Raw genomic sequence first — 21485 nt, forward strand, 5'->3', positions numbered from 1 at the left:
GAATGCAGAGACACCTGGCTGTATCTGTACACTTTATTTTTTTCTCCTAATTGTTTTTTTATTAAACTTTTAAATTCTATAAAAATGATGTGAACCTCATTTTTCACAATGTTCTTTTTGTGTCCCCAGGGAGGCAGCAGCCCCCTGGAATGTGTGGGGGGCTCGTGTCTGAGCTGGCCCCCAAGGGAACGGGGGGATTTGGGTGACTCTGGCCCTGTGGAGGCCTGGCCTGAGCTCCTGCTGCAGCAGGGCCACCCACAGCCCCTTGGCCAGGGCTGTGTCCACACAGATTTTGAGTATTTCCCATAATCACGGCTCCACTGTTCCCAGAAATCTTCCTCCTCCCCGCTGCAGGCTTTCAGCACTGGCAAACTATTTAAATATCGCCTTGAGCCTTACTTACTTGTGTCCCTTCCTGATATTTCTACCAGGTTTATTTCCTGTCTGCCTTTTCCAGGTTTTTATCCTCTGGCAAGTGAGGAAATCCCGTTTTCAGGAGGCCACGGGGGTTTGGAGGGAGAGCCACGCTGGCTGATGGCGCCTCAGGCTTTAAACCTGGGGGAACTCATGGAATCCCCGACTCCCTTTGCCCTGGGAGGCACCAGCTTTGTCACCAGAGGGCAGGAGACCTCTCCAATAAAGCTGCCATCGGGAAAAGTGCTGGAATTGCTGGGTTTTTTAAAGAAAAACAACGTTTATCTGTTGCTTTTAGTGACGCTGACAGAGTTGGGTGGGGTTCGTTGGAGTAAAAAGCTGCAGGAGGTTTTGGATGTGGTGTTTCCTCCCTGGTTAAGAGGGAGGGTGGATGGACCTCAGCCTCGGGCTGCATCCAAATCCTCCCCCCCAACATCTGGGATCCAGCACGAATTTGATGCATTTTGAGTGTTTTGCACTCCTTCAGCCAAGCGAAGGGCTGGTGCTGGGGAAACCAGGGAACCCCAGAGATGCTCCAGTGGGGGGATGTGGCTTTTCCAAGCCGAGAACTTGGCCCAGGAGGGAAGGGGAATTGCCATCCCACCACTGCAGCTGCATTGGAGCATTCTGATACACCCAGAGTGAAGCTTTCCCCCCTTGGATCCATCCCCAAACCCCCCTGGTTCTCCCCCCTTCTCCCACCTGTGACACAAACAAACCACGCAGTCCTGTTTTTAAAACGGGGCCTTTCTCCATTTTATTTTGCCCAATAAAAATCCTTCACAGTCAGGTCGAGAGAGGAGAGCTGGAGATACGTATACATATAGATCTGCATGTCTATTTATATATATACATACCTCTGTACAGATATATTTATATATTCACCGTAGAAAATGGCAAAGGCAGTAGCTCTTCACATCTGGAGAACCCAATGGGAACAGACAACAGACCAGCAGGGAATTGGGAAGTGTGGTGGAGTTTTGACAAGAACCTCTGAAACAGATACACCTTGGCTGTACAAAAATCCCAGCCTGTTTACCTATTTTTATTTTTATTTTTTCTTCTTTTTTTTTGTCAACCTCTTGTCTTTAAACACACTTAACCAGAGGCAGAGTCGAGACAATGGCGTTTGGAAGTGACCAAGTGGACAGGAGAGACACCCGACTTTATGGAGTTATTTTTTAAATATTTTTGTTATTTTTTTTTTAAGTATATATATATTTTTATATATATATATATAATTTTTTAATTTTTTTTTAGTTTTTTTTTTTTAGTTTTTAGATTTTTTTTTTAGTTTTTAGATTTTTTTTTATTTTTTATTTTTTTGCAAAGTCTCAGCAACAGTCGACGCAGAAACAGAACAGTAACGGAGTCGAGTTCAGAACACTTCTGGTTTGAATTCACAGTCAGAGGAGAGAGAGAGAGAGAGAGAGAGAGAGAAAGAGAGACACCGAGGCGTCAGGAAACGAGAGGGAAGAAAGCACAAGGCTGGGATTGAATTTACACTCGGGGATGGGACGAGGGGTCTCACGCAGGAGATCCTGCAGAGGAGCACGGCCCGGCGCCAGCGGAGCTCCCGTTATTGCTGGTGAAGTCGGACAGCAGCCTCGCCCCACCTGCCCTCCTCCCCCTGGGGAGCTGGGCTTTGGGGGGACAGCTATGGATCTGCTGCAGAACGGACCACTCGGCGACGTGCGTGGGTTTGGGGCGAGGAAAACCTCCCCAGCGTGGTGCCCGGAGCGAGGCAAAGGCCAGCGCGGCTCCTCTGGGCTCACAGCGATTACCGGGTCCCGGAGAGTGCAAACGAAGACACCTTGGACACGGCTGCCTGGGAAGGGACTGCATAGACACATCAGCCGGGTGTGCAGCATTGGGTGGTGCTGGGACGCTCCTGCGCCGCTGCCGGAGCTCTGCCCGCACCCGTTGCGCTCCTCTCGGTCACGGGAAAGGGGTGAAGGGGCCTTCTCCTCCCAGCCTGGCTCTCAGGAATGGCAGAGCACGGTGTCCCCCACTGGCTGTCACAACGTGGCTCGGTGAGCTCAGACACCCCAGGGGCTCCCCCGTGGAGAAGACCCACTGCAGGGACCCTGTGTCAGCCGTGGATGGACACCAGGAGGGGATGGGTCGCACCTCACGTGTGTCCAGGCTGGTGGCCTGCTGGATGCGGCAAGCTTTGGGCTCTCCAGATAAATGGGGCCACCAAGCTCAGACCACCGTGGTTATTTAGAGCCATTCTGGACCTTGCATCCCTTTCCAAAGGAGTTGAGGCCAGGGCTGGAGCTATGAAGGTATTCACAGGAATGTTGGCTTGCCTGCAGGTGTCAGAGTTGGGAAGAGTCCCTTTTAAATCTCCCTGGAAAAACCTATTGCTTTGGGACAGAAAGCAGAGACTTCCTGCCGGAGAAAACAGATTTGTGAAACAGCTGTGGAGACACAGCCTGGTCCAGGTTCCAGACCTGACACGATCCCCGTCACTGGGAGAACCAGGGATGAGGATTATCCTGAAAACACAGGAGCTTGGTGCTGATGGCAGATGCACTGCAAGCATGGAACGTTCCATTGGGAAGCCAACATCTGCAAACAGCAGATGTGATGTGATCCCAGCCCCTTGATATACTGCAGGCGCCTGAGGACCTCACAGAGCCCTCAGACCCCTGTTTTTAACAGAGGGTGGAAATAGCAGGGAGCTCCAGAGCTGGGTGGTGATGGTGTGAATCCCTGTGCAATGATCCCACAGGATTGCAGGCCATGGGAATGTCCTTCAACAGGAAGCCAGGGTGTCCTTGGAGGCAAAGCAGGGCTGATGGAGCTGCCATGGGAATGTCAGAGAGGAGAGGATCAGTGTTCTGGAAAGCTCCTGAGAGCAGGGTTGGGATAACCCATTCTCAGTGGGGGCTGTAGCTCCAGCTTGTCCAGATGTACCTGGGAGAGGCACTGACTGCTCCAGTGGGATGGGGATGATCTAAAAGGGGGCAGGAGAGCTGGAGCAGAGGAGCAGCAGGGCACAGGCAACACATGAACAGATCTTTAGCGAGGGGTCTTGGTGAACAGTAACTTGTAAAGGGGTTTCAAGGTTTAAACTGAAGGTTTGGGTTAAATTAATGATGAGTTGGGCTCTCTCCCATCCCATGGAGTGGAGTGGAGAAGGTTGAGAATGGCTGGGGAGCAGAGGCACAGTGAGAGGCATCTGCCCAAGCCCAGACCCACCTGAACACCCACCTGCAGGAGCACAGCTCTCCCACTGGGCTCCTGCCAGCTCCAGGAGCCTTCATGGAGCAAAGGTGGGCAGAGATGCCTTCAGCACCCCGAGCAGGAGAAGTGAAGAACGCACTGCCTTCACCTTGGAATTTGATTCCTTGGTAAGGAAGGTGCTGAGGATGCCCTGGGGTGAGCTGTGGAGAGGACACCAAGGGGGCAGCCAGCAGGACCACCAGCTCTCAGGATGCTGATTTTCCTGAACAAGTGGCTGGACCCTGTAGTGGTGTCTGCTGCTAACCCAGAGAGACCTATTGCTCTGAAGAGGAGAGGCATTTAGCTACCTGAAGAAAAGAGGATGCATGGCTTGGTGTGCACCCTCTCTTCTCCTCAAGAAGAAAGGGAATGGCATCCATCCCAGCTCCTAGGGACAGCTCCTGGTCCATGTTTTCCACGGGAAATGTGTGGAGCTAATTGGTATGGCTGTGGAGGATACTGGTGTCACCAACTGGGGACAATCACCTCACCCAGGAACTCCTTTCTATCCTGTTCTATCTCACACAGGAAAGGCCCTTATGGTCCTGCAAACATTCCCAGGTGGGACACAGGGAAATCGTGTCCCCTGCCATCTTTTACTCCTCTTTTCCAGCCCACACCAGCCTCATCTCTCTGCAGGAAAGCCGGGACACAGCTCCAAGCGTGCAGCCCAACGCTCTCCAGAGATCTTTGGTTGTGTTGTTCGTCAGCTCGCCGCCTTGTGCGAGCTATAAAGTGCCACTGCAAAGGGCAGGAGGGGAGCAGGATGGTTCCTTTCCATGGGCAGAGCTCAGGGGGACACCTCTGGGAACCGCTGGCTGCATGGAGTCTGCATGGCTGTGACACCAGACAGGCAGAGGGGACTTCACCCTTAACCAGGGGGCCACTGCAAACCTGCCTCAGGGTGACAGCAAGTATCAAAGCAGGACAGAGTGACACCAGGCTGAGCTAATCTGAAGTGGATTGCTTTCCTGGAAGGTGCTGAAGCCCAGATTCCCACTACAGCCAGGTACAGGTCGGGGTGCTGAGCACCCCCTGTGCAGAGCTTGGCCCCACTTGCCAACAGAGAAGCCACAGAGCCTTCTTGTCTCCATTTAATCATCAACACACAGAGCTGGGCTCTTATTTACATCCAAGTACACTTCTCTCTGTACAAAAGCATAAGAGCAACAATTCCAGTTCTGGAGCGTGGAAACCTGGAGGTGAGTGACCACCACCAGTGACAGCAGGATTTGGGCCACCAGCTGCCAGCAGACAGTGGCAGGAGCTAAGTGGGGCTGTGTGAGGCACAACAAGGTGCCCTGGTTGTGGTGTTCACCCTGGGGGGTGAGAGGGGAGTGCTGGAATCAGCCCAGCTGGGTTGCTGGGACAGCCAAAGCAGCCAGCCTTGGGATGGTGGTGGAGCAAAGCAGCCCCGCTCACAGCAGAGTAGGACCTTCCCTGGCACCAGCACAGCCTGCTTAGCCCACATCCTCATGGATGGAAGCCACTGGAGCTGCTCAGTGTCCTCTGTTTGCCGTGTGGATGTGCCTGGAGCATGACAGGCCTCTGGACATGGGGGTTCTGTGACACCAGAGCTGCTCCAGGACTGCCACCACTGGCCTGGCTCTCCCAAAAATCTTGGATCGTATTTTCCAGCTGCGTGTGTTTGGTATCCTAGGGCATCTCTAATGCTTGTGGACCCCATGTGTGGGCAACTGAGCTGAGACCCTCGTGGCCACAGCTTGTGGTGGTGGCCAGTGGCAAGTTAGAGAGGATTTTGGGGGCAGGACTTGGAGAATGACATGGGAGCCAGGACATCATGCTGAATTCCCCTAGCTCTGAGGTGGAGGAGACAGCTGGGGGATGGTCCAGCCCAAACTCTGGCTGGAGTTCCATGGGACAGGAACAATTCATCAGCCCTGCCTGAGCCTCCAAGAGACACACTGCCAGCCTCCTTGGCCATTCCCAGGATATGTCACCCAAACTCCAGCCTGGCACCCCTTGGCTGTCCTAACCCAGGGCTGACCCCAGAACCTCAACAAAGCTTTTGGTGAGAGATTTCATCAACTTGTGAATGTGTAAAGATCTGGAAGGAGCCAGGTGAGCTCCACCTGGGCACAAACAGCAGGAATCCAGGTGTCTTACCATCATTTTGCTCCATCTCTGCTGAGCAAAGGACTGGCACAGGGGAGAGGACTTGATGGGGAGCAGCACATCCAGTTGTGGGGAGGAATCCTGAAGCACAGGAATCCTTTGTGGCAGTTTGGCTCCCAAAACCATCTGTTTTTTCTGTCACCATAGCACAGGTGGAGCGGTTTCTGCAGGACAGCCGGATGCTGGGGGGATCCTGGGTGGAGAATCCCGAGAGAGGGAAAACCAGCAGCAGCAGTGTCTTAATGGGTGTCTGCAAGGCTCTGTCATCCAAGGAATGTCCACAGTTGAGGTCTCTCAGATCTGGATTGGAACTCTGGATCAGTGTGATGCAGTGAAGAAGGCAGAGGGAGCGGGCCTTTCCTCCTCCAAGGTGAACAATCTTTGCAAGAACAGACACCAAGCACCTGCTCCTGGAGGGAGGACAACGTGGGCTTGTCTGATGTGAAAAGAAGGCTGAGATGGTGCGAGACATCAGATCTCCAACCCTGACACTGTGGGATGTTGGACTCTGTCTGGAAGGCCTGGAGTATGACATGGAGGAAGCTCTAGGATTTGCCTGGCCAGGTGCATGTGGATGTGTCCCTGGGCATGGCAGAGTCTGCAGCTGTGTGACACTGGCAGGCAGCTGCACTCCTTCCTTGCTGGGATGCACGGGCTGACATCCAAGACTGCTGGAGCATCTGCAGGATTTGCAGTAGGACTCTTCCCAACACCCATCAGGAGTTAGACCTCACCTAATCCCCCTTTTATGGCTGGTCCAGGGAAAGGGGCCTAGCCTGAGCTGCCCTGGTGTTTTCCATGAGTTGTCTTTCTCCAGCTCCAAACAGAAGTGGTGGGAAATGACAGGAACTGTCAGCTGGGGTCTTGAAATGCCCTGGTCTTGCTGCGCTTTTCCATTTCCAGTGGCTCCAGAGATCTCTGGCAGCCACCACCAGCTCTTGGCCAGTGGCACTGTCCCATGACTTGGGCTGGTGGGACTAACTGCAGTCTCCACTGTGCTCAGTCTGGAGCTCACCACAGTAATGTTTGTTCTCAAACTGAAGGTCAGACCTGCTCATGAGCAGGAGAGCTTTGGGGAGACAGAACATGGAAAATGTGCAGCTTCAGGGCTTTTGTTTGGAAGGTCTTCAGCCCCTCAATGCCTCGAGGTTCTTCCTTGGTACGCACATGAAATGTAATCTGGCCAAACTCCCCCTGGAGTCACCTCACAAGACATTTCAAAACATCCCAGTGCTAGTTCTAACTTTTCTCTTCTAGCTGCTCCCCAGGGCAAAGAGCCAAAATCCCCACTCCTCTTGATCCTTTGGCCAGTGCAAACTCCACAGCATTTTTCTTCTCTTTATTGTGACTCATGGTAAAAAAAACTGTCCATGACAGGAAGAACCGAGCTCACTTTGCCCATGTTTTCAAGCGGAATGCCAGGTTTTACTGCCTCAGTGACCGTGCACGTAGGATTTGGTTTATTATTCTGCCAGGGCATAAGCACTTGCGTGATCTTAAGTATTTTCCCCTCTTATGACTTCTGTCATGCTCAGAGTTAGTAGCTGAGTATTTTCTTGAGCTAGGCCTGCGAGTTATTATCTCCATGCCCGGAGTGTGGGATGCCCCGTGGGATGGCTGTGGAATGGCAGGACTGAAGGCTGACAGTTGCAATCCAGCTGTGATGCTGCTGTGCCCCCCCTGCAACTCCTGAGTGAGGCTCGAGTGCTGTTTTGAAGCAGACCCTGGGCCAAGAGAGTGCACCAAGGTGTCACTCGTTTGGGGGACAGGGTGGCACAACTGCCCACTTTTGGGGCAGATTGCTAAAGCTTCAGTTTGCATAAACATCCCATGGGTCTGGGGGCTTCCCCAAACCACAATTCCATTGACTTTGGGAAGTAAGAGGGCTGTTGGGAAAGGAAACTAGCTCGGATTTCCAAGCTTTTTTCTTGCTGTAGACAGCTGGGGTATAGAGTAAGAGTAAGGGGACCAAGGCAGAGGTGGGAGGGTATTTCTGCTCCCAGGGTTGGTCACAACCTGGGAGAGGAGTGGAACTGCAGGAGGAAACCACAAGGAAGTGAAAACGCAGCATATGTTGAGCTCTGCTGAGCCTCCAGAGAGGCTCCTGCTGGGACATCGTTCCTTGTTGGCTTCTGTTACCAGGACAGGCTCATCCTGCTCCTCAAGGATGTCCTAACCTCTTGCAACCAGGGCAAGAGGGAGTTGTCTGGTAGAGATATGTCTGGTTTCACTGAAATCAGTGGCCAAGCTCGCACTGACTTCACTAAGACCACCGTCTAGACAGGATACTTGATGAAGAATACTTGAGTTTGCTCATGATCCCAAGAGCTTTGCTCCATTAGCCAATGTGGCTAAAAATGTCCTGGAAAAAAAAAATTAACCCAAAAAACAACCAACCTGCCACTTTGAACTGTTTTGCTGCACTTAAATGCTTGGAAAACCAAAGAAACCAAATATAACCCTCCAAAACAACCAGCCAAAGAAGGGTGAATTGTAGGAGAGGGTGTGGCAGCCTCTAGCAAAGTAACAGTCAGGGCAGATTACAAAAGAGCCAATTGACCCTCACCAGCTGTACTAGGAAAAAACCCAGACGAGATGTCGCATTATCGATAGAAAACCAACGCACATCCACACTTATTTTACCTACAGAGCACAGAAGTGGAGAGTAAGGGTGATGGAGCCTGGTGGGAGCACGCTCGCACCGCTCCGACGGGAGCGCATTATCCTTCGGAAGATCACTGGCTTGAGTAGGTAGTACATGCACAGCAATAAAAAAATTCCATCGTGTCGCCTCGGTCCCTCCTCAGATCTCAGTGGACTCTATTCGCTCGAGTCTGGAGGGAGTCCATGTCTTCTTCTCCTCGGTGTGTGGGGGGCTGGTGGCCTTTGTGTTCATCTCGTTGACCTTGTGCTCCAGGAGCTGGTTCTTCTGGTACATCTCCACATAGTTCAGCTGCAGCTGCTTCTGGTACTTGATGACTTTCTCCTTCTCCTCCTGCCACGTGCGCCGCTCCTCCTCGAAGTCCATCACCTGCTGCTCCCGCTGCTGCCGCTCCAGCTTCAGCTCCGTCTGGAGCCGCTCCACCTCCCTCCTCAGGGTGTTCACGCTGTCCTCGCTCTGCCTCTGCATCTTGGCCTCGTCGCTCTCGCAGGCCAGCGGGTCCCGCAGCTTCTCCCCGAGGTCCCCACCAAAAGGCCCCGCAGGTCCCATGCTGGCAAGTGTCCGCTTCAGGCCGGAGACCTCCAGCTCACAGTGGTTCAGTTTTTCCCTCAGCACCTGGACCTCGCTCATCTTCCTCTGCAGCTCGCCCTCGCAGATCTCCAGGTTGACGCTCTTGGAGCTGTAGGAGTCCTTCAGGGTGAGGATCTGCTCCTCTTTCTCCCGTAGGAAGTTCTTACCTTCCTTGAGCTGCGACCGCAGTCCCACGATCTCATTGAGCTTCTGGGAGACGTCGGCTTGGGAGTCCTTCAGCTGCTGCTTGAGCAGGGAGATCTCACCTGCCTTCTGGCACACCTGTGGGGAGAGCACTCGTGAGGCTGGTGGATTGCAGCAAGGAGCTGCTCGTCCCCTGTGAAATGACCCTGCTCAAGGACCCAGCCTTCACCAGGACCCAGACCATGCCACAGACCTAGAGGTTGTCCCCACCTCAGTGTTTTTTCCTGGCTCTCAGGGACCTGATGCTGTTCCCAGCTGGAGTTTCCCAGACAGCCAAGGCCAGTGCTGCAGTCCCCACCAGCAATGCTTCAATCCTGCCTTCATCTTAATCTACCCACCCAAAAACCCATGGGGATCATTCCCAAACCTTCTGCTGAACGTCTGCAAATGGCACATTTCAGAGCCTAATTAATCCCAGCTTCGTTGACTTTCCATCAGGATTAACAGAATAAGGTCTTCTTGATTCTAGAGCTATGTTTTGCCTCTGCACTCTTAATAAATTTAAAGTTTCTAGGCTGTGCATGGAAGGATTAAAATTCTTCACATGATCAAGCTGAAAAAAAAGGTATGTTAGCACTGGCTATACAAACAGACCTTGATAAAATGTTTCTAAAAATAGATACGGTAGGAACACATTATGTAGGACTCAAGGGGAGAACTAGAATCAGGAATTTTCCTTTCAGCCTTTTAAGAGATAAACTTATTAACGACTGAAAAATGTGTGTTACAATGAAAGCATGAGGTAGACATGGCTATCGATGTCATTCTTAGTTCAGTTGCTTTTATATCTTCAATTTAAAAAAAACCTCAAATATTTGAAAAGCAGTTTCAAGGTTTGCCCAAAAGCAAACGGTAAAAGAATTTAATTAAAATAGACTTAAGCCCATTTTTGGCAGGCACAAGTACCTGTGTGGAAAAACCTGTGTTCCCTGAAACTCGATTTGAATGTCACGACTTGGAGCGACCAGACTGTGAAGTCAAATTATTAACCAGCACAGGAGGGTGTGCACAAAAAGTTGTGCTTATTTTAGCCTAATTGCAATCAACAGGCCTGGGACTCAGACAAGCGAGGTGACAAGTGTCACCTATTACCTGGAGGTCACCAACCCATGGCTGTTATCTGGGGGCTCCACTTGGGCCATGTGGGAGATACTTTGGGTCGCCAAATCCCGCAATAGAAACCTCATTCCCGGCCTGTTACAACAACGCTCTTACCTCCCACTTGGTCTCTTCAATCTTCGGGAGAAACTCAGCTTGCTCCTTCTTGAAAGCCACAAATTTCTTCTCCAGCTCCTCTCGTTGCTGGAGGAGTTGTCCCATGTCATCCTGGAGTTTTTTTTTCTCCTGCTGGAGCTTGAAGATTTGGAGCTGCAGAGCTTGCTGAGCCCGCTGCGCCTTTTTGGAGACCTGCTGCAACTTGTTGGCATAGTTCTGCCTCAGGTCCTCCATCTCCCTCTCCCAGATCTTCTGCTTCTCCTCAAACACCTGGAAGATGGCTGCCTCGCTCTTGTCCAGGTTCCTCCTCATCTGGAGCACCTCCTGCTCCTTCTCCCACAGCCGGTCCTCCAGGTCCTGGATGATGTCGTCGGTGGAGGGCGAGTGGAAAGGCATCGTTTCGTTGAGATGGTTCAATCTGTTGAAGGACGAGGTGCTCTTGCTCGAGGACCGCCCGCTGTCTGAGGTAGATATCCCGTTGTATCCCACGATGTTCTTCTCCACGTAGGTGGTCCCGATGCGGTTGATGTGGCTCGTGGAGGCGCTCATGGGGCCCACGTGCTGGCTGTAGCCCGTCCCGTAGGTGGGCAGGCTCGTTAGCGAGTTACGGCCCGAATCCGAGAGCCCCCCGCCTTGGTTTGTAGTCCTGTTAAGGCTGCTCTTGTCGAGTCCACCCTTGGGTGCGGACGGGCTATTGCTGTTGGCATGGTTCAAGCTCTTTCTGTTCTCTGCCATCCCGTTGCTCTGCGGCGGGCAGAGGTTCTGCATGGAATGGAAGTTTTTAGGAACTACTGGTTTAAAGGCTGAGGGTCTAACTAAGGGCTCATTGCTCTGCAAAAAGGAAAAAGGACCACGCATCAAACACAGCAGGAGGCTCGGTGACAGCACACAAAAAGAGACACATCGGCACAGGGTGGGGCGGATGCAGCTTGGGCCGGCTCCTTATCCCACCCTGTTACACCCTGGACCCTTTGGGGTTGCACATGAGGGACCTGTGGTCACTCAAAGGGCAGCACTTTGCCTTCCCTTCCCCCAGCTGAAAGGAAACCATCGTAACTCACCCCAAACCCGCGTGATTTTTCCCTAGAATACTCCTTGGGTTCTCTTAGTGCTTTTCACAAGGAGGGCTGCCCCTTGCATACCAGACTTGATCAAAATAACTCATTTTTGCTGATTATATTTCTAGCCTTGAGGTTGCATTGCCCTTTTAAAGCTGAATTGAACCCTTAGATTAGCAGCCCTTTTGCCTCAGGAGCATCACATCTCCCTCCTGCCAGCAGTGACCTGTGGGACCTCGTGTCCTGCTTGTCCTCAGACAGGAGCAGGTAGGAGCTGTGACAGCAGTGACACCAGGCAGGGAACATACTGGAGCTGCTGCTCATTTGAAATTTGTGTTTTCTGTGGCATAAACAATGCTGGGGGACAATGGATCACAGCTGTAAGGGATTTAGAAAGGATTTTAAAGCCTTGCATATTCCTCACCCCATCAATGCACACCATTAGAAACAAAACTTTCCTCAAAATGGGATTGAGTCTCCCCTACTGCAGGTTGGATTTTAGGTGAAAATTATACTGGAGGAAGCAAAGGTATTTTGAAAATGCCTTTTAGAAGAAACAGAATAAGCCCTGCTGAACAGGTTGGAGGTTGGAGACCAAGTGTGAGACTGAGATGGACTGCAGGGGCTGTTGGATTAACAACCCAGGAGAAAAGGCCACCAAATGCTGCAGAAATAACACTGGACACAAATTATGGAAGTCGCTGGAGCAGAGCAGCAGGCTACATAAAACACTGCTGCCTCTGGGGCTGTGTTCCTCCAGGCCTGAGAGATTTTGCTCCCTGAAGCCAGTGTGAACCGTGAGGACTGGGCTGGGCTGACAGAAAACGTTTACAGGGGTAGTTCCCAGGCCTTTTCCCTCACAAGGGGATTGTGAACAGATGCTCGTGGCTGCTTTCAAGCACCAGCTTTAGGTGGCAGTGGGTGGTTGGAAACTGCCTGTGAAAGGCACAAAGCACACAGAACAAGAGTGGGGCTCAGATAATGGGCCTGCTGAAACAGAAGTCAACTCCAGCTCCCTCCTCATCGTTCAGGGAGGCAGGCATCTCAGGGAAGCTGGAATCACCAGTGACTTAAATACAGCCTTAAATGAGCTGTATGTGGAAGACAAGAACTAACTACCGCCCTGAAAGTCATAAGAATTATACCATCTCTACATAAAAATATACAAAATAAAAATGAGACCATCAAGATTGCACCGTAGCCCAAGGCCTCCCGGTCTGTGCTTCCAGAGAGAAGTGCCACGGCCACCCAGCTGCTCCAGGAGGTTCTCACCTGGTCTAGTTTGCCGGAGATTGGCAAAATCTTTGGTGGGTTACTGGGCTCTCGGTACTGGGGAGGCGGCGGCAAGTTCTTCTCGTTGTTGGTGGTCACGTTGCCGCAGATGTCCATCTTCACCTTCTCGCTCTTGCGCAGGTCGCCGTTGATGTAGAGGGAGTTGGAGACTTTCTCCGACTTGTAGGTCTTCTCCTCGCCGGAGTAGCGGTTGGAGATGTCCCGCGTGGAGTAGCCGTTGCGGGGCCCCTCGCTCTGCCGGCCGCTGCTCTGCGTCCGGGTGCCCACGCTCTTCATGGCGAACTCCTGGTCGTTGGCCACTCCGCTGCCCACGCTCCCCATGGCGCTCTTGGGGATGGTCTGGGAGTAGCGGGGGGCGAAGGCGTGGAAGTTCTCTGGGCTGGGGTAGGCCGGGTCACTGAGGATGGGCAGCGTCTCTAGCGTGGCCATGGCAGCGTAGGGGTGAGGTGGAGGCACAGCTCAGTGGCACTGGGACAAGGAGGGAAAAGAGGTTAATGTTAAAGAGATGCCTTTTGTCCGCCGTGCCCTTTTGCAGATCAAAATCGCGTCCCGGTGATGGGGTTCTCCTCTGCTGTGGGAGCCCCAGGTCCCTTGGAGGAGCAACATTCCCCAAATCCCACCCACAGTTATCAAAAATCTTCTCAGTCCAAGGGTTGTGCTTCCCAGGGGAGTGAGTTGCACGGATTTTAGTAGGCACAGCTCTGTTGTGATGTGCCTCAGGGGAGGCAGAGTCACTTTCAGATAAGCATTGTCCCACCCCAAACCCCTTGTGAGGGGCAGCCCAGGAGTTCTGATTGGGTTTGAGTCCCTGGGGGGTTTCTCCCTTGTTGTGTTTCTACTGGTCCCTGACCCTGAACTCCACCCTCAAGGGTGGAGACCCTCAAGAGTTCTGTCCCTCAAAAACCCCTGCTCGGCCTCTGTTCAGGGCTCACTGTTCTGGATCTGAGTTAGTGCTGAATAAATAGTTTCATGAACCAAGGCCTGTCTCATTGGTGTTTCATGCTGCTCCCCAGAACCCTGTGGCTTCCCTGGACGAGATCCTGAGGTTGTGGACTGCAACACAGTTCTACGGTATCAGTGAGACAAAACCGTTTGCTGTGCCCAAGCCTGAATTATTTCTGTCACTTCTCCCAGGTTTGAACAAGCTTGTGTTCCCGTGGTGATGGAAGGTCTCCATCCCTGGTCCTGGTTCATACAAGTGCTCCCTCCAGCACATCCCTTAGGGATGACACCACAGGATTTAAGCAACACAATTTCCATCTCTTTTTTTTTTGGGATTGTTTCCTGAACTTGAGCTTTTAAAAAGGTGCTGTTGTGCAGGTGTCATCCTAAATTTTCTTTTAAATCTTTATTCCCCTTCTCCATTTGATTCTTGCTTAGGTTGTGCCTTGGGCTGGCCAAAACATGGGACATGGATAACATGCAAATAATGGTTTCAAAAGTTATCTTTCACCAGGATTGTCCTGGAACCAATTACTCTTGGGACTTAATTCTCACATGCCTAGGTGCTCTTCATCAGCTTTTACACAAAGGTGTAAAATCCTATTTAAGAAAATAAAAGACCCATAACAACTTATTTTTTGCTGCCTCATTGCATAATGGAGAATTTCAACCTGTACAAGCCAAAGATCTCATTACCTGAAGGAAGGGAGAGGATGCATTGCAAATTTTGAGTGACTAAACCAAACCTGGAGGAGCAGGGTCAGTGGCTCATGGTCAGCTGTGGCCACTCAGCTGACCATTGTCCATCTGGCCCTACTGAGTTCACTGACTCACAGTGGATGCTTTTCTTTTGTCTCAGGCATCCTCAATTCCAGGTTTTCCAGGATGAACCATCCTGGCAGTGTGGGGACTAAAGCAGGACTTAAGGGCAGCAGAAGGTGCAGGTTTCCCTGTGGATGGGATAAAAATAGTGATGCCCTTTAGAGAAAGATTCAGGGATGGCAGAGGTCAAGCAGGACCAGCAGGAAGGGGAGATGGAGAAAATCCCCATTTCAGTGGGGTTTTCCCTCTCCTTGGGGTAGGGATGTTCATTCAGCCCTCCCTGAGTAAAGCAGAACTGGGTTTATTTCCCTGGAGAGCAAGCTGAGGTCTGGAGCTCAGCTCCCGTGTGGTGTCTCACAGGGCCTTGCTATTTGCACTAATAATGGAATGGAAAAAGAATTAAAAAGGTTAAAGCAGGGTCTGTGCTGCTCAACTTTGCTTTTATTAAACTGCATTTCTGGAGGCTTCTCCTCCCCCTTCCCCAGCATCCTGCCCTGTCCAAAGTACAGCCCGAGTGGCAGATGTGCCAACTGCTGGGCCAGAAGGAAAGGGCACAGAGCTGTTGGGATGGGATTTAAGGTTCCCTTCCAACCCAACCCAACCCCGGATTTTATGACCAACGAGCATTAAGTGAACACTTTGTGCTCGCTGCTGAGGACAGGCTGCAGTTTGCACCTCTGTCCCCTGCAGGTGATCTCATGCCATTCCCTGGTGAAAGTTTAAGGAGCAGACAGTAAAGGAGGATCACATGAGCATGTGAGACAATCCACTACAGCCAAAACACGAGTGTTTATTGGTCATAGGTGACAAAACCTCTGCCAGCAGCACAAAGTGGCAGGGTCTGCTCATGCATCCAGCAGGTGACATTTGGACACGTGCTGTGAGCAGCACTCCTGACCCCAGCACACCCTGAGGACACTTCCCAAGGAGCATCACCACTGACAGGGCCCAGGGGTTAATCCAGGTGCACCTGGAGACTTGGCTGGGCTGTGGAGTGATGAGGAAGGATGGAGAACACCCACCTGAAGCTGCACTCAGCCAACGCTGCCTTTGGATTTTATGAGTCAAGGGAAGAGTTTTTGTCCTCCTAATTTAGGAATAACCTGCTTTTCAGTGACTTTGGGAACCTTTATAGGCTGTGACTTATTTTTATGGGACACCAGGCACCACGGGAGGGATGTGCTGGAAGGTCTCAGCTCCAGACAAGGAAGTGGCATTGTCTCCTTGCTGTGCTCCCCAGCCAGCAAGGAAGAAATCCAGGTTACTTTTCCCTCACTGGGTAAATTTCACGGTGACATTTGCACATTTACATTGACTCTCTGAGGGCAGGATGAGGCCACTGGAAAGTTTGATCCTTCCAAAAAAGAAAAAAAAAAAAAGAAAAAAAAAAAAGGCCAACACAACAACAAGCATTTTCTTTTATCCGGGAAACACCCAAGAAAATATTCTGAATAAAAGCTCTTGTTCTTAGCTTATGTTTACTGCAAACCCGGGATCTGATAAACAGAGCATACAGACAAATGTTACAAATGTGTTATTAAGGAGATTCCAGAAGTGCCAAGAGATTCCCTGACAGTACAGCTTTGTTTGCCAAAATGGGCCATTTTTTTCCGAGAGCAACAACCCTTGGGTTTGTATCTTCTGGCCAGCTCCAGTTCCCCATCAGGTTTCACACTGGTTGCTCCTCAGCTGAACTGTGAAATCAAATTTGGAGCACAGGAATAACGTTGCCATGCTCTGGCACAGAGCAGGAGAGTGTTTTTTTCTCCTTCCAGGTTTGGGGGAATGTGGGACTAAAAACTTCCCAAAGATATTTCTGCTTAAATCTCGCTACCTCTGGGGCAAGAGGACGAGAGGGAATGGCTTCAAACTGACAGGGTGGGATTAGATGGGATACTGGGAGGAAATTCTTGACTGAGGATGGTGAGGGTCTGGCACAGGGTGCCCAGAGAAGCTGTGGCTGCCCCTGGATCCCTGGAAGTGTCCAAGGCCAGGCTGGATGGGGCTTGGAGCAGTCTGGGGTAGTGGAAGTGTCCCTGGCCATGGCAGGGGGTGGAACTGGGTGAGCTTTAAGGTCCCTTCCCACCCAAACCATCCCATGGCTCCATGATAACTGCCTCCCTCCCATGGGAACATGAACTGCGAGTGAGTGATTCCCAGGAGCCTGTCCACGAGCACAGGGAGGCTGAGGGAAGCCAAGGGGTCTCCTTTTCCCAGCTTTTCCTTCCCAAAGTGGTCCTTTAGAAGGAAAGAAGAGTCACCCTCGAGCACGGCTGGGTGACCTTCTCTGACCAGGGACACTGGGAATCCACACACTCCACCCTGCACCACCTCCCCATCCCATCCAGCTGCAGCAGCCTCACCTGGGGACAGCAACATTTTGATGCCTGATACAGAAAATTTGGGGTGAAATGTCCTTTTCCCCAGCTGTGACTGGCAAACTCTACATGTCCACCTCTTACCAAGGTTTCCTGCCATGCCTGCAGCTCCAGGACATTCCTAGATGTTATTGTAAATACAATAATTCGTAAAATAACAACCGAGTCTTCACACTTACTCTACCCAGACCATTCAGCGAACGCCTTCCAGTAAAAAGAAGAAAAATTGCTCTGAGACAAGCAGCTGAATGGTTAACTAAGACTAAATTATGGAGGCCTGGCTCAGTTTCTGCCTGAGGAGGTTAATTGTTAACACTCTCCTAACAAAGAGACAGACATACCTCGGGCACCGTGCCACGGGAGAAGGGAATCAGTCATCGTTGGGCATGGAGAGCCCCAGAGCAAGGCAGGGCCTTGGCACCCGCGCCATCCCAGGCATGTGGAGCTGGCAGCACGGGCAGCAAAGGCATCTGAAGGTCAAAAAATTCCCTCCCCTTGCCAATTGTGGTAACAGGTGTGCCCCTGACCTTCATCAGTCAGGTTTGTTTGCGTGGGCCTTAACGAGAGAGCAATTTGTGACACGGTAAAGCCGTAAAGCCGTGCTCTGTGCTGCTGTTTGTGTAGGGGCAGGGCCTTCACCTGCCCTGTGTTTACGGCTCAGGTTGGCTCTGCCAGTTTGCAGCGCTGCCAAGGGGTTGGTTTGGCTGGAGGAGGAAAAGTCAACGTGTCCTGGGGTGGTGGAACGGGTTAGAAATGGTGGGAAAGGGTAGGAAAAGAATGGCTGTGATAATTCCAGCTTCGTCCAGGAAGGTGAAGTGGGAAGGGAAGGACAGGAATGGGTTAGCAGGGAAGACACAGACCCTGGAGGGAGCAAAACCACCTGTGTCCAGAGAGGCATCAACAAACCTTGGGGAAAAACCACCACTGAAACCCAAGACTTGCAATTGCACTTGTAGAATCGTAGAATCACAGAATTATTCAGGTTGGAAGAGCCCTCTAAGACCATGGGGTCAAAGCATTCCCCCAGCACTGCCAAGGCCACCACTGACCATGTCCCCAAGTGCCACATCCACACAGCTTTTAAATCCCTGCAGGGATGGGGACTCCAGCACTGCCCTGGGCAGCTGTGCCAGGGCTGGACACCCTTTCCATGAAGAAGTTTTCCATGAAGAAATGTTCCCTAATGTCCAGTCTAAACCTCTTCTGTTTAGAGGCTGTTCCCTCTTGTCCTCTTAGTGTCAAGTGCAGGTTCCAGTCACATCCCCCTTCCTCTCCCCCACCTTTTCTTGTACATCACATCCTCCAAAAAGGCCACTCAGCCACTGCTCTGCCTCCTGTGTGTCACAGGCCATCACTTGCCACCTCCTCACAGCTGTGCTGGACCCAAACCTGGCTGAGATCTCCTCCCCAGGGATTGATTCAAGAGGCAGGGACCCCACAGCTCCCCTCCCACCTGGCTGCAGTGCCCCGGCACCTCCTGTTCTCCTACACCCTTCTCAAGTTGCTCAGGCTGAAGAGGGGAACAGAATGAGCTTTTCTTGTCTCTCACAGGCATTTTTTCCAGCCCTCAAGTAACCCTTGTGGCTCTTTTCTGCACCTCCTCCTACTCCTTTCCCCCATCCTGGCTTGCTGGCTGCCAGGTTTTCCTCCACCACTGGAATACAGCACAAACACACTTGAACCTGTCTGCAAAAACACGCAGATCTCGAGTTTTTCAACCACAAGTTTTTTCCACAACCAAAAGCCAGATGAAGTCAGAAGAACAACTCTTGCTCCTTCTCCAGGACACAGACCTCTCTTTTCCCATTTATCCCTGCACTGCAGATCTTTTTCTCCCCATTCAGAGCTAAAAAGCAAACTCAGAAAGGCAGGTTAGAGGGTCAAATACTGGCAAATTCTTGCAGCCACCCTCAGACACCTCTTGGGCCGTGAGGCTGCTGTGTGTCTGCACATTTTCCATCCTTCTGTGCAAAGGATTTATGATTTGATTTACTTTTGGACACAATCCTGAGCAACGTGCCCTAGGGCACCCTGCTGGAGCAGGGAGGTTGGACTTGGACTGCCCAGCATGGTTGTCCTGCCTAGAAACATCCAATTTGGGAATGTGGGGACCATCCTGTCCCACTGTGACCTCCCCACTTTCCAGCTACGCCTGTCCCAGCTCCTGAGGGGTCAGCACAGGGGCCTGCAGCATCCTCTGGATAACTGGGCCCAGTTCAAAGCCCTCAGCCCTCCCAGTACAAACCCATTTCTGAGACAGGAGGATCATGCTTTGCTTTCCTCTCCTGAAATCGTGGCAGCATCAGGAGGGGGTGGCAGGATTAGGGGCAGGCAGGTCCCGGTTTTGGGGGCTGCGCTTCCTCAGGCTGCTGAGGGAAATAAAAGTGAGCCGGCTTAGAAACATTTCCTCTTCCTTTCCGCCTGCTAATGAGATAATTACAGCCTTTTGTATTCTGGGAAACTGCTTTCTCATTATGGGGGCCGCATCAGCTATTTACATAATAAGCCTGAAACAAAAGAGATGAGATGAAAAGACCCAGGCGGCTCTTCAGGGGAGCTCTTGTTGAGCTGCCAAGGGACAGCCTGCAGGGTGATGGATTCCTGCATCCCCAAAGCCCCTCTGGCCTCGAGTGGGTGGCAGCACTTGATTCAGGATGTCCCCAGCTCCTCACTCTCAGCTGTGAGGGTCCCCAGGGTCCTCAGAACCAGCTCTATCTTAGACCACTCCTTGCAATTCCCGATGCCAAGGGATTTGGGAGGGTGGCCAGGAATCCAGACCCACATCAAGGAGAGTCATGACAGCATTTGTGGGGCTCACAGTGGCACCTGGGGACAAGTCCCACCGCCAGAAGATGTTTGGTACCAAACTGGCCTGTTCCTTGTCCCATCTGCCGTGTCCCAGTTTCCTCCAGCTGTGGTCAAGGGACATTCTGGGTACCAACCTATCCCATATCCCAAATTCCAAATCCCAAATCCCTGTTCCTCGTTCTACTTTCTGACCAAAGGACAGGATGGTTTCAAGCTCAGCCCAAACTGCCATCCCAAATCCCGTGTGTCCACCAGGAAGGGTTCATCTGTGACCCTTGTGACTGCCCCCAGAAGATACTCAGGGCCAGCTGTGTCATTGTCCCCAGCCCATTTCCCAGTGTCCCCAGCTGCCCAAGGGATGCACTGGTTACCAATCTGTCCCATTTCCCATTTCCCCATCCAGCTGCCCAGTGTGTACCATCCTGTCCCACCCCACATCCCAGTTCCCTGCCCCACAGCTGCCTGGGGGGGCACTGGGGACCAAACTGTCCCACCCCACACTCCAGTGTCCTGTCCCCCAGCTGGCCGAGGAACTCTCCGTGCACCAAACTGTCCCTGCCAGCCTCTCCACCTCCCTTCCCCAATAAAGGCCCCATTGTTCTCCCCGACAAAGCCTGAACAGTGCAGCCTGCTCCACCTTCCCTGGCCAATCCTCCCACTCTGCTATCAGTTTCCCTCCCTCGGTTGGTCGCTGTGGTTCAGGGACACAGTCCACTGCCACCCTGTCCCCATCCCCCAGGATGTGGCAGGAGTGGGAATCGTGGCAAAGCACAGCCACAATCTGCACTGGGGAGCACATGGCCTTGGCTCTGTGCCCTCCTGCTTGTCCTTCCTCCCCTCTCAGCTCCCTGAGGGTGTTCCTGGAATGGACACCTCGCCACAGCTTCCTGGAAACCCCTTACTGACAGTAAAATAATCAGTAAATCAGTCTGGGTGTGGCTACTGCTCATCCCAAACAAGCTGCTCCACCTGTCCCAAACCCACCTCCTCCATCCCAGATCCTCATCCCTGGGAGTTCCCAGTTTTAATCCACGGGATTTTCTGGATCTGAAGAAGCAGGCAGAGTGGAATTAAAAGTCCAGCACCTGGAAGGCTGTGCCAGTCTTGAGCAGCCCCAGTAAGGGAAGAAATCAGAGTTATTCTGGAGGCTGCAGCAAGGTGGGAAAAGCCCCAGAGAAACCTTGGCAGGTGACGTGGAGGTGTGACAAGGTACATTTGTACAGTCCCAGGGAGGCTGTTTCTGTCTCATTCTTGGAGGTTTTTGAGCCCTGAATGGACCAGGCAGGGCCCACCAGCAGCAAGATGTCCTGGAGAGCTCCCAGGGTCCTCTCCACCAGGAATTATCCTGCCATGGAGTTCTTTGCAAGCCACACTGGATATCCACCAGCATTTCCCTGGCCAGAGTCCTCATCCTCAGGGGGATGTTTCCCCTTTTCCCCCATCTGCTCTCAGAGCCCTGGGTCTGGATCTGGGCTGGCATCCCCCAGGACGAGGGCAGACAGGAAGGATTTTCCATGACCTGCCTTATCCCAAGGGGCAGCAGGACAGGATGGTTTCAAGCTCAGCCCAAACTGCCATCCCAAATCCCATGTGTCCACCAGGAAGGGTTCATCTGTGACCCTTGTGACTGCCCCCAGAAGATACTCAGGGCCAGCTGTGTCACTGTCCCCAGGGAGGTCCTGGTGGCAACCTCTGCCCAGAAAAGCACCAGCTTTGGTGGCACAGGGAAAATTCCCTGGATTCCCTCAGTAC

The 21485-nt window shown here is 52.1% G+C and overlaps 1 protein-coding gene across 6 annotated transcripts in view; it reads right to left on the reverse strand.

Annotated features, from left to right (window-relative positions):
- Positions 1–1117: 1117 nt before the first annotated feature.
- LZTS3 (leucine zipper tumor suppressor family member 3) overlaps positions 1118–21485 on the reverse strand; it is a 58356-nt gene continuing 37988 nt past the window's right edge. For 4 of the 6 annotated variants that reach the window (XM_058838383.1, XM_058838381.1, XM_058838379.1 and 1 more), the window contains 3 exons: positions 12763–13251; positions 10433–11263; positions 1118–9295 (listed from right to left, as the gene is read on the reverse strand). In XM_058838383.1, the coding sequence (XP_058694366.1) occupies positions 8585–9295; positions 10433–11263; positions 12763–13212 (1992 nt within the window). In that variant the 5' untranslated portion in view covers positions 13213–13251 and the 3' untranslated portion in view covers positions 1118–8584. The remainder of the gene's footprint in view (positions 9296–10432; positions 11264–12762; positions 13252–21485) is intronic. The other 2 variants (XR_009277618.1, XM_058838384.1) reach the window with 2 other exon arrangements.

This window comes from Poecile atricapillus, chromosome 4 (genome assembly GCF_030490865.1).
Source record: "Poecile atricapillus isolate bPoeAtr1 chromosome 4, bPoeAtr1.hap1, whole genome shotgun sequence".
NCBI lineage: Eukaryota > Metazoa > Chordata > Aves > Passeriformes > Paridae > Poecile > Poecile atricapillus.